We start from the raw sequence: 15,745 nt of genomic DNA on the forward strand, positions 1-15,745 counted from the left end.
CAGTACCCAGAACCGAACCCGGGTCGCTGGAGCTGTGGTGCTAGCCACTGCGCCACCCCATGGGATGTGGGTATCGCTGTCAAGCCCAGCATTTGTTGCTCATCCCTAATTGCCCTTGACAACTGAGTGACTTGGCCATTTCAGAGGGCAGTTAAGAGTCAACCACATTGTTGTGGGTCTGGAGTCACATGTAGGCCAGACCAGGTAAGGACAGCAGATTTCCCGCCCAAAAGGACATTACTGAACCAAATGGGTTTTTACAACAATCGACAATGGTTTCATGGCACCATTACGGAGATTAGCTTTCAATTCTAGATTTTTGTTTATCAATTGAATTTAAATTCCACCAACTACTGTGGTGGGATTTGAACCTGTGGCCCAGGGCTTTAGTCTGAGCCTCTGGATTACTAGCTACTGGAGAATTGCAAATGTTACATCCTTGTTCAAAAAAGGGGTGCAAGGATAAACCCAGCAACTACAGCCCAATCAAGGTAACCTTGGTGGTGGGAAACAATTTTAGAAACAATAATTCGGGACAAAATTGTCACTTGGACAAATATGGATTAATTAATGAAAGCCAGCACATATTTATTAAGGGCAAATCGTGTTTAACTAGCTTGCTAGAGTTTTTTTGATGGTGACAGAGAGGGTTGATGAGGACAATGTGTTTGATGTGGTGTACATGGACTTCTAAAAGGCATTTGATAAAGAGGCACATAACACACATAACAGGCTTGTCAGCAAAGTTGGAGCCCATGGAATCAAAGGGACAGTGGCAGTATTGATACAAAATTGGTGACTGACAGGAAACAGTAGTGGTGAACAGTTATTTTTCAGACTGGAGGAAGGTATATAGTGGGGTTCCCCGGGGTCGGTATCAGGGCCCGTGCTTTAATGACCTAGACTTAGGTGTACATGACATAATTTCAAAATCGGTGGATGACAAAATTTGGAAGTATGAACTGTGAGGATAGTGATGGACTTTAAAAGGATGTAGACAGACTGATGGAATGGGCGGGCACGTGGCAGATGGCATTTAATACAGAGAAGTGTGAAATGATTCAATTTGGTAAGAAGAATGAGGAGAGGCAATATAAAATAAAGGGTACAATTCTAAAAGGGGCAGGAGCAGAGGGACCTGAGAGTACAAGTGCACGAATCATTAAAGGTTGCAGGGCAGGTTGAGAAAGTAGTTACTAAAGCATATAGGATCCTGGGCTTTATAAACAGGAGCAGAGAGCACAAAAGCAAGAAAGTTATGATAAACCTGTACAAAACACTGTGTGGCTTCAACTGGAGTACTGTGTCCAGTTCTGGGCACCACACTTTCAGAAGGATGTGACGACATTAAAGATTTACGAGAATGGTTCCAAGGATGAGGAACTTCAGTTATGTGGATAGATTGGAGAAGCTGGGGCTGTTCTCCTTGGAGAAGAGAAAATTAAGAAATTTGATAGGGGGTTCAAAATCATGGCAGCGGGGAAGGGGCAGAGTAGATAAGGGGAAACTGTTTCCGTTGGTAGAAGGATCGAGAACCAGAGGACACTGATTTAAGCTGATTGGAAAAAAAGCAACAGTGACATGAGGAAAAACGTTAAGCAGTGAGTGGTTAGGATCTGGAATGAACTGTCAGAGTGTGGTGGAGGGAGATTCAATCGAGGCCTTCAAAAGATAACTGGATAATTACATGGAGAAAAAATTGCAGGGCTATGGGGAAAAGGCAGGGAAGTGGGACTATGAGTTTCTCTTGCTGGTTTTCCTCCTGCAACGCCTAGTCTCAAATTCATCCCAAAAAACCATGAAGAACATCACATTCATTCTGTACGTCACAGATTTATCTTGGGCGGGAATGCCTTGGACCCCAAATATGCCATCCACTTTGCACATCTTTGATTAAGTGCACAGTACACAGGAAATTGCTCCAATTAGACAGACTGGTGAATTGGGCAGACACGTGGCAGATAAAATTTAACCGATGTATGAAGTGATGCACTTTGGAAGGAATAAGAAGCAATATAAACAAGATGGTATCATTTTAAAAGGGGTGCAGGAACAGACACACCTGGGGGTATATGTACACAAATCCTTGAAGGCAACAGGACAAGTTGAGAAAGCTGTTCAAAAAGCTGATGGGATCCTTGTAAATAGGTCGGGAAAAAGAACCCGACCGATCCAGTGGACCCGAGCCCAATCCGGCCCAAGTCCGACCCGACCCCACTCAGCTCGGCCCCACCATCCCTTTATTAAGTTGCAGCGCATGAGTGATGATGTCATAGTGACGTCACTCGCTCACTGCGCAGACTCAGTTTCGTCCCGGACTCCCAGCTCAGCTAAGTTTTAAAAATTTTTTAATACTTACCAGCAGAGCATTTACCGCGTGTCCGGCCTGACCCAACCCGACCTGAGCCGAGCCCGAAAGCCGGACCCGGAACAAGAGCCCGACCCGACCTGAACCGAACCCGACACATGTCGGGTACTGTTCCGCCAACGCCACTCAGCTCTTGACCTTATTACAGCCTTGGTCTAACATGTACAAAAGAGCTGAATTCCAGAGGTGAATTAAGTAACTGCCCTCAACATCAAGGCAGCATTTGACTGAGTATGGCATCAAGCAGCCCTAGAAAAACTGAAGTCAATGGGAATCAGGCGGAAACTCTCCGTTGGTTGGAATCATACCTAGCACAAAGCAAGATAGTTGTGGTTGTTAGAGGTCAATCCTCTCAGCTCCAGGACATGGATGCCAGAGTTCCTCAGGGTACTGTCCTAGACCCAACCATCTTCAGCTGCTTCAATGACCTTTCCTCCAACATCAGGTCAGAAGTGGGGATGCTCACTGATTGCACAGTGTTCAGTACCATTCGTAACTCCTCAGATAATGAAACAATCCATGCAAACATGCAGCAAGATCTGGACAACATTCAGGGTTGGGCTGATAAGTGGCAAATAACATTCGCATCTCAAGTGCTAGGCAATGACTATCTCCAACAAGAGAGAATCTAACCATCTCCCCATGACATTCAACTGCATTAGCATTGCTGAATCCAACATCATCCTGGGGTTACCGTTGATCAGAAACTGAACTGGATCAGTCATGTAAATACTGTGGCTACAACAGCAGGTTAGAGGCTGGGAATACTGTACCGAGTAACTCACCTCCTGACTCCCCAAAGCCTGCCCACCATCTACAAGGCACAAATCAGGAGTGTGATGGAATACTCTCCACTTGCCTGGATGGGTGCAGCTCCAACAATACTCAAGAAGCTCACCACCATCCACGACAAAGCAGCCCACTTGATCAGCATCCTATCCAGCACATTAAACATCGACTCCCTTCACCACTTGCAAGCAGTGGCAGCACTGTGTGCCATCTACAAGATGCATTGCAGCAACTCACCAAGCCTCCTTCGACAACATCTTCCAAACTCACGACTTCTACTACCTAGAAGGACAAGGGCAGCAGACGCATGGGAACACCACCAACTGCAGGTTTCCCTCCAAGTGTCTCACCATCCTGACTTGGAACTATATAGTCATTCCTTCACAGTCGCTGGGACAAAATCCTGGAAATTCCTCCCTAACAGCACTGTGGGTGTAGCTACAGCCCACAGATTTCAGTATTTCAAGGAGGCAGCTCACCACCTTCTCAAGGACAATTAGGGATGAGCAAAAATGCTGGCCTTGCCAGCGACGCCCACATCCCAAGGATGAATGAATTAAAAAAAAACACTTTCAGAAGGATGTTAAGGACTTCAAGAGGGTGCAGAAAAGACTTACTAGAATAGTACCAGAGATGAGTGACTTCACTCATAGAGAGACTGGGGAAGCTGGGGTTATTTTTCTTGGAGCAGAGAAGGTTTCTGTTTAGAATTCCTGTTTAGAATTTTATAGGTTTCTATGAGATCTCCTCTCATTCTTCTAAACTCAAGCAAATACAAGCCTAATCGACCCAATCTCTCCTCATACACCTGTCCTAACATCCCAGGAATCAGTCTGGTGAACCTTCGCTGCACTCCCTCCATTGCAAGAACATCCTTCCTCAGATAAGGAGACCAAAACTGCACACAGTACTCCAGATGTGGTCGCACATCTTGTATAATTGCAGCAAGACATCCTTGCTCCTGTACTCGAATCCTCTCGCTATGAAGGCCAACATACCATTTGCCTTAACTGCCTGCTGCACCTGCATGCTTACTTTCAGTGACTGGTGCACAAGGACACCCATGTCTCGCTGCACCTTCCCCTTTCCCAATCTATCGCCGTTCAGATAATAATCTGCCTTTCTGTTTTTGCCACCAAAGTGGATAACCACACATTTATCCACATTATACTGCATCTGCCATGTATTTGCCCACTCACTCAACCTGTCCAAATCACACTGAAGCTTCTCTGCATCCTCCTCACAGCTCACACTCCCACCCAGCTTTGTGTCGCTGATAGAGGTGCTCAAAATCATGAGGGTTTTGTGAAAGTAAATAAGGGGAAACGGTTTCCAGCAGCAGGAGGGTCAATAACCAGAGGAGGCAGATTTATGGTGATTGGCAAAAGAACCAAAGGTAACTTGAGGAAACATTTTTTTTTTCAAACACAGCTAGTTGTTGTGATCTGGAATACACTGGCCAAAAGGGTACTGTAAGCAGATTCAACAGTGGATAATCCAAAAGAAAATTGGATAAATATTTGAATGGAAAAAATTTACAGGGCTATGGGGAAAGAGCACAGAAGTGGGACTAGTTGGATAGCTTTCAAAGAGGCATGATGGGTCAAATGTGCAGTAAGGTATTATGAAATGTATTCAAGTTCCAAATGGCTGACTACACCTGCACCACATTCTACAACATTTTGTGAAAAGTGGGTCTCCTCCAAATCAGTTTTGAGGGTATTATGTTTAGGTGGTTTGTGCACATCTACTCCAACACAGAAGTCCTCGAGGCAGCCAACATCCCCAGCTTATACACACTACTGAGTCAGCGGCGCTTGAGATGTTTTGGCCATGTGAGCCGCATGGAAGATGGCAGGATCCCCAAGGACACATTGTACAGCGAGCTCATCACTGGTATCAGACCCATTGGCCGTCCATGTCTCCGCTTTAGAGACGTCTGCAAACGCGACATGAAGTTCTGTGACATTGATCACAAGTCGTGGGAGTCAGTTGCCAGCGTTCGCCAGAGCTGGTGGGCAGCCATAAAGGCGGGGCTAAAGTGTGGCAAGTCGAAGAGACTTAGCAGTTGGCAGGAAAAAAGACAGAAGCGCAAGGGGAGAGCCAACTGTGTAACAGCCCCGACAAACAATTTCTTCTGCAGCACCTGTGGAAGAGTCTGTCACTCTAATATTGGCCTTTATAGTCATTCCAGGCGCTGCTCCACAAACCACTGACCACCTCCAGGCGCTTACCCATTGTCTCTCGAGACAAAGAGGCCAAAGAAGACAACTAAATGGCAACCAATCCAATGAAAATAAACGAAATAAATTATTGAACAATGCAGCACATGAATATTCTAATTTAAAGACAAAGAAACATGTTCAGGTCATTTATGATGAAAGATATAAATCAATGTGCTTTAGACTGGAAACCATGTGCCAGGGTTATGCACACCATACGAGGAATGAGCTGCAGTACGGGGACAAGTCAGTGTTGACAGCACTGTCCAAGTGTTTCACATATCCATTCAGGATGACAGCACTTATAGGTTATAACTGCTAGTGAAAGCTGCTGCTTAACTAGCTGACCTTAGAAAAGTACACAAGCCAGAGCGGGCCATCAGACCAGCTGTAATTTGAACAGTAAGTCTCATCATCAGGACTTTTATCTCCTGCAAAAGAATCAATTGGTATTTGTTGTTCCACCCCCAAATTGTGTGTCTGGGCAATAAATTGATGATACGGTCATGGTGAGGTGTGAACCTGCTTTCAAGAGTTTCTTGGGGCAGTGTATTGGAGCTTGATGACCGGTACTGATAATCCAGGAATTGTTCAACGATTATGCCATTCAGCTCCCCTACCTACCAGGTTCCATAATTAGCAACAAGGGATGGCAGGACTGACGTACGAAGAGAGATTGGGTTGATTAGACTTGTATTCAATAGAGTTTAGAAGAATGAGAGGGGATCTCATAGAAACCTACAAAATGTTAACAGGACTGGACAGACTAGATGCAGGAAGGATGTTCCCGATGGCGGGGGAGTCCAGGACCAGGGGTCACAATCTAAGGATAAGGGGTAAGTCATTTAGGACTGAGATGAAGAGGGATTTCTTCACCCAGAAAGTGGTGAACCTGTAGAATTCTCTACCACGGAAAGCATTTGAGGCCAAATCATTAAATATATTCAAGAAAAAGAGTTAGATATAGTTCTTGGGGCTTGGATTTGTTAAGGGAAGATCTTGTTTGACCAACTTGATTAAACTTTTTGAAGTAGTAACAAGGAAGATTGATGGAGGTAGTGCAGTTGATGTGGTCTACATGGATTTTAGCAAGGCTTTTGACAGGGTCCCACGTGTTTAAAAAAATAAAATCCCACGGGATCCAGGGAAATGTAGCAAGGTGGATACAAAATTGGCTCAGTGGCAGGAAACAAAGGGTAATTGTGGGCAGGTGCTTTTGCAACTGGAGGGCTGTTTCCAGTGGCGTTCCACAAGGCTCAGTACTGGGTCCCCTGCTTTTTGTGGTATAAACGATTTGGACCTAAATGTAGGGGGCATGATCAAGATGTTTGCAGATGACACAAAGATTGGCCGTGTGGTAGATAGCGAGGAGGGTAGCTGTAGGCTGCAGGAAGATATTGATGGTCTGGTCAGATGGCAGAAAAGTGGCAAATGGAATTCAACCCGGAGAAGTGTGAGGTGATGCATTTGGGGAGGTCAAACAAGGCAAAGGAATACACGATTAATGGGAAAACAGAGAAGTGTAGAGGAAGTGAGGTACCTTGGAGTGAATGTCCACAGATCCCTGAAGGTAGCAGGACAGGTCGATAAGGTGGTTAAGAAGGCATATGGAATCCTTTCCTTTATTAGCCGAGGTATAGAAGATAAGATTTAGACACGAACATAGGAGGTATGATAAGTAAGTTCGCAGATGACACGAAAATTGGTGGTGTCGTAAATAGTGAGGAGGAAAGCCTTAGATTACAGGATGATATAGATGGGCTGGTAAGATGGGCAGAGCAGTGGCAAATGGAATTTAATCCTGAGAAGTGTGAGGTGATGCATTTTGGGAGGACTAACAAGGCAAGGGAATATACAATGGATGGTAGGACCCTAGAAAGTACAGAGGGACCTTGATGTACTTGTCCATAGATCACTGAAGGCAGCAGCACAGGTAGATAAGGTGGTTAGGAAGGCATATGGGATACTTGCCTTTATTGGCTGAGGCACAGAATACAAGAGCAGGGAGGTTATGATGGAGCTATATAAAATGCTAGTTAGGCCACAGCTGGAGTACTGTGTACAGTTCTGGGCACCACACTATAGGAAGGATGTGATTGCACTGGAGAGGGTGCGGAGGAGATTCATCAGGATGTTGCCTGGGAAGGAGCATTTCAGCTATGAAGAGAGACTGAAAAGGCTAGGGTTGTTTTCCTGAGAACAGAGAAGGATGAGGGGGGAACTGATTGAGGTATACAAAATTATGAGGGACATTGATAGGTTAGCTAGGAAGAGACTTTTTCCCTTAGCGGAGGGGTCAATAACCAGGGAGCATAGATTTAAGGTAAGGGGCAGGAGGTTTAGAGGGGATTGGAGGAAACAATTTTTCACACAGAGGGTGGTTGGAATCTGGAACACATTGCCTGAAGTGGTGGCAGAGGCAGGAACCCTCACAACATTTAAGAAGTATTTAGATGAGCATTTGAAATGCCATAGCGTACAAGGCTAGGGGCCAAATGCTGGAAAATGGGACTAGAATAAGTTAGGTGCTTGATGGCCGGCACAGACACGATGGGCCGAAGGCCTTGCTCCTGTGCTGTATAATTCTATGACTCTATAAGAGCAGGCAGGTTATGCTGGAACAGTATATCTCATTGGTTAGGCCACAACTGGAGTACTGTGTGCAGTTCTGGTCACCTCATTACAGAAAGGATGTAATTACACTAGAGAGGGTACAGAGGAGATTTATGAGGATTGTTGCCAGGACTGGAAAAATGCAGCTATGAGGAAAGATTGGATAGGCTGGGGTTGTTCTCTTTGGAACAGAGAAGGCTGAGGGGAGATCTGATTGAAATGTACAAAATTTTGAGGGCCTGGATAGAGTAGAGGTGAAGGGTCTATTGACCTTAGCAGAGAGGTCAGTGATGAGGGGGTATAGATTTAAAGTGATTGGTAGAAAAATTATAGGGGAGATGAGGAAAAACCTTTTCACCCAGAGGGTGGTGGGGGTCTGGAACTCACTGCTTGAAAGGGTAGTTGAAGCAAAAACCCTCAACTCATTCAAAAGGAGTCCGGTTATGCACCTCAAGTGGCATAATCTTCAGGGCTACGGACCAAATGCTGGAAGGTGGGATTAGAGTACGTGGATCATTTTTCGGCCAGCACAAGTGGCCTCTTTCTGTGCCTTAAAACTTCTATGCTGGGCCAAGAGGTTACAGATTGCAGTTGAATACAATTCTACATACATACGACTTAGGAGGAGTAGGCCACTCGGCCCCTCAGGCCTGTTCCACCATTCAATAAGTTCATGGCTGAACTGATTGCTCCACATTTCCACCTATCCCCAATAACCTTCCACCCCCTTGCTTATCAAGAATCTATCTACCTCTGCCTTAAAAATATTCAAAAACTCTGCTTCCACCGCCTTTTGAGGAAGAGAATTCCAAAGACTCGCGACCCTCAGAGAAAAAGTTTCTCCTCATCTCGGTCTTAAATGGACGACCCCTTATTTTTAAACAGTGACCCCTAGTTCTAGATTCTCCCACAAGAGGAAACATCCTTTCCACATCCGCCCTGTCAAGACCCCTCAGGATCTTATGTTTCAATCAAGTCACCTCTTACTCTTCTAAATTCAGTGAACACAAGCCTAGCCTGTCCAATCTTCCCTTATAAGAAAGCTCGTCCATTCTAGTAAACCTTCTCTGAACTGCTTCCAACACATTTACATCCTTCCTTAAATAAGGAGACCAATATTGTACACAGTACTCCAGATGTGCTCTCACCAATGCCCGGTATAGCTGAAGAATAACCTCCCTTCTTTTGTATTCAATTCCCCTTGCAGAATAACATTCTATTAGCTTTCCTAATTACATGCTGAACCTGCATCCTAACCTTCTGCAATTTATGCATTAGGACACCCAGATCCCTCTTCATCTCAGAGCTCTGCAATCTCTCACCATTTAGATAATATGGTTTTTTATTCTTCCTGCCAAAATAGACAATTTCACATTTTTCCACATTATACTCCATTTGCCAGGTCTTTGCCCACACACTTAACCTATCTATATCCCTTTGTAGCCTCCTTAAACCCTCTTCACAACTTACTTTCCTACCTATCATTGTGCCCTCAGCAAATTTAGCAACTATACCTTCGGTCCCTTCATCTAAGTCATTTATATAAATTGTAAAAGGTTGAGGCCCCAGCACAGATCCCTGTGGCACACCACTCGTTACATCTTGCCAACCGAAAATTAGCCACTTATGCCTACTCTCTGTTTCTTGTTAGCTAGCCAATCTTCTATCCATGTCAATATGTTACCCCCTACACCATGAGCTTTTATTTTTTGCAATAACCTTTGATGTGGCACCTTATCAAATGCCTTCTGGAAATCTAAGTACAATACATCCATCGGTTTCCCATTATCCACAGCACATGTTACTCCTTCAAAGAACTCCAATAAATTGGTTAAACATGGGTTTCCCTTTCACAAAACCATGTTGACTCTAGCTGATTAACTTGAATTTTTGTAAGTGCCCTGCTAGAATGTCTTTAATAATAGCTTCTGACACTTTCACTATGACAGATATTCAGCTAACTGGCCTGTAGTTTTCAGCTTTCTGTCTCCCTCCCTTTTTTAATAAAGGAGTTACATTCACTATTTTCCAATCTAATGGAACCTTCCCCGGTTCGAGGGAATTCTGGAAAATTAAAACTAACGCATCAACTATCTCACTAGCCACTTCTCTCTGCTGCTGCTGATGGCCCACAGCGCTTCATGGATGCCTAGTTTTGCATTGCTAGATCTGTTCGAAATCTATCCCATTTAGAACGGTGGCAGTACCACACAACACGATGGAAGGTATCCTCAACGTGACGATGGGACTTCGTCTCCACGGGCACCGTGCGGTACAGTTCTGGTGAGGACGAGGTCAAGTATGTTTTCCTTCGTTGGTTCCTTCACTACCTGCTGCAGACCCAGTCTAGCAGCTATGTCCTTCAGGACTCAGCCAGTAGTGATGCTACTGAGCCACTCTTGTTGATGGACATTCAAGTCCCCCACCAGAGTACATTCTGTGCCCTTGCCACCCTCAGTGCTGCCTCCAAGTGGTGTTCAACATAGAGAAGCACTGATTCATCAGCTGAGGCGGGTGCGGTAGGTGGTAATCAGCAGGAGGTTTCCTTGCCCAAGTTTGACCTGATGCCATGAGACTTCATGGGGTCCAGAGTCGATGTTGAGGACTCCCAGGGCAACTCTCTTCCGATTGTATACCACTGTGCCGCCACCTCTGCAGGGTCTGTCCTGCCAATGAGACAGGACATAACCAGGGATGGTTATGGTCATGTCTGGAATATTGTCTGTAAGGTATGATTCCGTGGGTATGACTATGTCAGGCTGTTGCTTGACTAGTCTGTGGGACAGCTCTCCCAACTTTGGTGCAAGCCCCCTGATGTTAGTGAGGAGGACTTTGCAGGGTCGACAGGGCTGGGTTTGCCGTTGCCATTTCCAGTGCCTAGATCGATGCTAGGTAATCCGTTTGGTTTCATTCCTTATCGACTAACTAACATGATTGAATTTTTTTGAGGTGGAAAATATGAGGGTCAATGAAAGTAGTACATTTGATGTAGTCTATATGGATTTTAGCCAGGCTCTTGATAAGGTCCCATATGGCAGACTGGTCATGAAAGTAAAAGCCCATGGCATCCAAGGCAAAGTAACAAGTTGGATCCAAAATTGGCTCAGAGGCAGGAAGCAAAGGGTAATAGTCGATAGGTGCTTGCATGACTGGAAGACTGTTTCCAGTGGGGTTCCGCAGGGCTCAGCACTAGCTCTCTTGTTTTTTATTGTATATATCAATGATTTGGACTTGAATGTAGGAGGTATGATTAAGAGGTTTGCAGGCAATACTAAAATTGGCCGTGTGGTTGATAATGAAGAAAGCTGTAGACTGTTGGAAGCTATTAACGAGCCATCACATGGACACGATGGGCTGAAATGGCCTCCTTCTGTACCATAAATGACAATGACTAGTTAGGTGAACAGATTAGTGGCAAACTGAGTTTAAGCTGGAGAAATGTGAAGTAATGCATTTGGGGAAGGCTAACAAGGCGAGGGAATACACAATAAATGGGAGGATACGGAGGAATGGAGAGGAACAAAGGAACCATGGACTGCATGGACACAGAGCCCTGAAAACGGCTGTACAGGTCGATAAGGTAGGCAAAGCCGCATACGGTATACCTTCATTTGCCAAGGCATAGAATATCAGAGCAGGGAGGCTATGCTAGAACTGTATAGAACACTGGTTAAGCACAGCTGGAGTACTGCGTGCAGTTCTGGTCACCTCACTATAGGAAAGATGTGATTGTTCTAGAGAGAGTACAGAGAAGATTTACGAGGATGTTGCCGGCACTGGAGAACTTCAGCTCAGAGAAAAGATTGGATAGGCTAGAGCTGTTTCTTTAGAACAAAAGAGGTTGAGGAGAGACCCAATTTAAGTGTATAAAATTCTGAGGAGTCTAGATAGATAGGAAGGCCCTCTTCCCCTTACAGGACGTGTCCATAACCAGGGGTCATAGATTTAAGTTAAGAAGTAGGTGGTTTAGAGGGGATTCGAGGGAAAACCTTTTCATCCAGAGGGTGGTGGGATCTGGAACTCACTGCCTGAAAGGATGGTACAGGCAGAAACCCTCAAAACATTTCAAAAGTACTTGGATATGCACTTGAAGCACTGTAACTAACAAGGATATGGACCAAGAGCAAGAAAGTGGGATTAGGCTGAATGGCTACTTGTTGGCCAGCATGGACACGATGGGCCGAATGGCCTCCTTCGCTGCTGTAAATATCGATGATTCTCTCAGGCCTCCACGATAATCTCCCCTCCGCCACTCTCCCTCCCCTCCGTCCCTCCGCCACTCTCCCCCACTTCCTCCCCTCCGCCACCCACCCTCCCTCCCCCCGCCACTCTCCCCACCCTCCCCCTCCTGCCACTCTCTTCCCCCCCTCCCTCCGCCACTCTCTTCCCCCCCCCGCCACCCACCCTCCGCCACCGCCACCCTCTTCCCCCCTCCCCTCCGCCACCCTTCCTCTTCCCCCCTCCCCTCCGCCACTCTTCTCCACTCTCCTCCCGCCACTCTTCTCCACTCTCCCCCCCTCCCTCTTCTCCACTCTCCCCCCCTCCCTCCGCCACTCTTCTCCACTCTCCCCCCTCCCTCCGCCACTCTTCTCCACTCCCCCCCTCCCTCCGTAACTCTTCTCCACTCCCCCCTCCCTCCGCCACTCTTCTCCACTCCCCCTCCCTCCGCCACTCTTCTCCACTCCCCCCTCCCTCCGCCACTCTTCTCCACTCCCCCCTCCCTCCGCCACTCTTCTCCACTCCCCCCCCTCCGCCACTCTTCTCCACTCCCCCCCTCCCTCCGCCACTCTTGTCCACTCCCCCCTACCTCCGCTACTCTTCTCCACTCCCCCCCGCCACTATTCTCCACTCCCCCCTCCCTCCGCCACTCTTCTCCACTCCCCCCCGCCACTATTCTCCACTCCCCTTCCCTCCGCCACTCTTGTCCACTTCCCCCCCCCTCCGCCACTCTTCTCCACTCCCCCCCCTCCCTCCGCCACTCGTCCACTTCCCCCCCCTCTCCGCCACTCTTGTCCACTCCCCCCCCTCCCTCCGCCACTCTTGTCCACTCCCCCCCCTCCCTCCGCCACTCGTCTCCACTTCCACCCCCCTCCGCCACTCTTGTCCACTCCCCCCCCTCACTCTTCTCCACTCCCCCCTCCCTCCGCCACTCTTGTCCACTCCCCCCCCTCCCTCCGCCACTCGTCTCCACTTCCCCCCCCCCTCCGCCACTCTTGTCCACTCCCCCCCCCTCCGCCACTCTTGTCCACTCCCCCCCCCCTCCGCCACTCTTGTCCACTCCCCCCCCCCTCCGCCACTCTTGTCCACTCCCCCCCCCCTCCGCCACTCTTGTCCACTCCCCCCCCTCACTCTTCTCCACTCCCCCCTCCCTCCGCCACTCTTGTCCACTCCCCCCCCTCCCTCCGCCACTCGTCTCCACTTCCCCCCCCCTCCGCCACTCTTCTCCACTCCCCCCCTCCCTCCGCCAGTCGTCCACTCCCCCCCTCCCTCCGCCACTCTTGTCCACTCCCCCCTCCCTCCGCCACTCTTGTCCACTCCCCCCCCTCCCTCCGCCACTCGTCTCCACTTCCCCCCCCCTCCGCCACTCTTCTCCACTCCCCCCCTCCCTCCGCCAGTCGTCCACTCCCCCCCTCCCTCCGCCACTCTTGTCCACTCTCCCCACCCCTCACCTTGACCCGGCTCCAGTCACTCTGCCTCTCCGCCTGGATGCTGTGGCCGGCTTCCCGCTCCTCCTTCCTGGCAGGCGGCCGGCAGCCGGTGCTGGAGCGCTCGGTCCTGAAGAAGAAGCCGGCCAGGGCGCTGCTCTGCTGGGAGGCCGCGGTGGTTTGATGAGGGGAGTTGGAACCGTCCGATTCCCGGCAGTAGACCACCCCGCTCTGGGAGACGTGGATACTCGGGGCGCAGCCCATGGCGGGCGGCCGGCGCCAGCCTCCCCGCCCGGCCCGGCCCGGCTCACTCCTCACACCGGGGACAAGCGGCCGTCAATCGGCAGCAGCCGAGCATGGTAACCCGGCCCAGCCCGGCCAGGGGAGCCCGGCCCGTGGGGTAACAGCACCGCCCGCGGGCCCTCACTCCATCCGGAGGCGGGATGTGGAGCTGAGCCCCCGGCTGCAGTGGAAAGGGGGGGTTTCGGTCACAGCCTCATGGCCCCCGGTTTGGCGGGTGAAGAGGGGGAATGTGGGGCCGGGAGGGGTTGACAGCGCAAGAGGCTGGAGGCGGAGAGCCCTGTGGCGGAGGTAGTGGGTCCTGTGGCGGAGGTGGTGCAGGCGGTCAGCCCTGTAGCGGAGGTGCTGGGTCCTGGGGTGGAGGTGGTGCAGGCGGTCAGCCCTGTGGCGGAGGTGCTGGGTCCTGTGGCGGAGGTGCTGGGTCCTGTGGCGGAGGTGCTGGGTTCTGGGGTGGAGGTGGTGCAGGCGATGATTGGATCTGTGGTGGAGGTAATGGAGGCAATGGGCCCTGTGGCGGAGGCGGTAAATCCTGTGGTGGAGGTTGTGGATACCGGCAACAACAATGATTCTGATGTAAACCGAACCAGAGTAACGGTTCAGAATGAATCGAATAGTCCCGCCAGGGATTGTGTACAGCTTCCCCTTCCCGGTCTGTTTCCCAGTCCAGAGCAAGCTCCGCACTGCCTGACCCCTGGCCTTTAATGACGTCAGTAGAACTCGGCATCTGATTGGATCCCGGGTACAGCTGGAGCCGGAGCGGGAGATTTAACAGGTTGCTGACTGGGGGATATCATAGAGATGGTGAATGGGCAGAATGGCAGAGTGCTGACTGGGGGATATCATAGAGATGGTGAATGGGCAGAATGGCAGAGTGCTGACTGGGGGATATCATAGAGATGGTGAATGGGCAGAATGGCAGAGTGCTGACTGGGGGATATCATAGAGATGGTGAATGGGCAGAATGGCAGAGTGCTGACTGGGGGATATCATAGAGATGGTGAATGGGCAGAATGGCAGAGTGCTGACTGGGGGATATCATAGAGATGGTGAATGGGCAGAATGGCAGAGTGCTGACTGGGGGATATCATAGAGATGGTGAATGGGCAGAATGGCAGAGTGCTGACTGGGGGATATCATAGAGATGGTGAATGGGCAGAATGGCAGAGTGCTGACTGGGGGATATCATAGAGATGGAGAATGGGCAGAATGGCAGAGTGCTGACTGGGGGATATCATAGAGATGGTGAATGGGCAGAATGGCAGAGTGCTGACTGGGGGATATCATAGAGATGGTGAATGGGCAGAATGGCAGAGTGCTGACTGGGGGATATCATAGAGATGGTGAATGGGCAGAATGGAAGAGTGCTGACTGGGGGATATCATAGAGATGGTGAATGGGCAGAATGGCAGAGTGCTGACTGGGGGATATCATAGAGATGGTGAATGGGCAGAATGGCAGAGTGCTGACTGGGGGATATCATAGAGATGGTGAATGGGCAGAATGGCAGAGTGCTGACTGGGGGATATCATAGAGATGGAGAATGGGCAGAATGGCAGAGTGCTGACTGGGGGATATCATAGAGATGGAGAATGGGCAGAATGGCAGAGTGCTGACTGGGGGATATCATAGAGATGGAGAATGGGCAGAATGGCAGAGTGCTGACTGGGGGATATCATAGAGATGGTGAATGGGCAGAATGGCAGAGTGCTGACTGGGGGATATCATAGAGATGGAGAATGGGCAGAATGGCAGAGTGCTGACTGGGGGATATCATAGAGATGGTGAATGGGCAGAATGGCAGAGTGCTG

General features: G+C 49.1%; 1 protein-coding gene across 3 annotated transcripts in view; it reads right to left on the reverse strand.

The window, feature by feature from the left end:
• pde8a (phosphodiesterase 8A) overlaps positions 1-14,623 on the reverse strand; it is a 132,626-nt gene extending 118,003 nt beyond the window's left edge. For all 3 annotated transcript variants that reach the window (XM_068018302.1, XM_068018299.1, XM_068018301.1), the window contains exon 1: positions 13,662-14,623. In XM_068018302.1, coding sequence (XP_067874403.1) covers positions 13,662-13,901 — 240 coding nt within the window. In that variant the 5' untranslated portion in view covers positions 13,902-14,623. The remainder of the gene's footprint in view (positions 1-13,661) is intronic.
• Positions 14,624-15,745: the final 1,122 nt, after the last annotated feature.

The sequence above is a fragment of the Heterodontus francisci genome, chromosome 38 (assembly GCF_036365525.1).
Source record: "Heterodontus francisci isolate sHetFra1 chromosome 38, sHetFra1.hap1, whole genome shotgun sequence".
Taxonomy (NCBI): Eukaryota; Metazoa; Chordata; class Chondrichthyes; order Heterodontiformes; family Heterodontidae; genus Heterodontus; species Heterodontus francisci.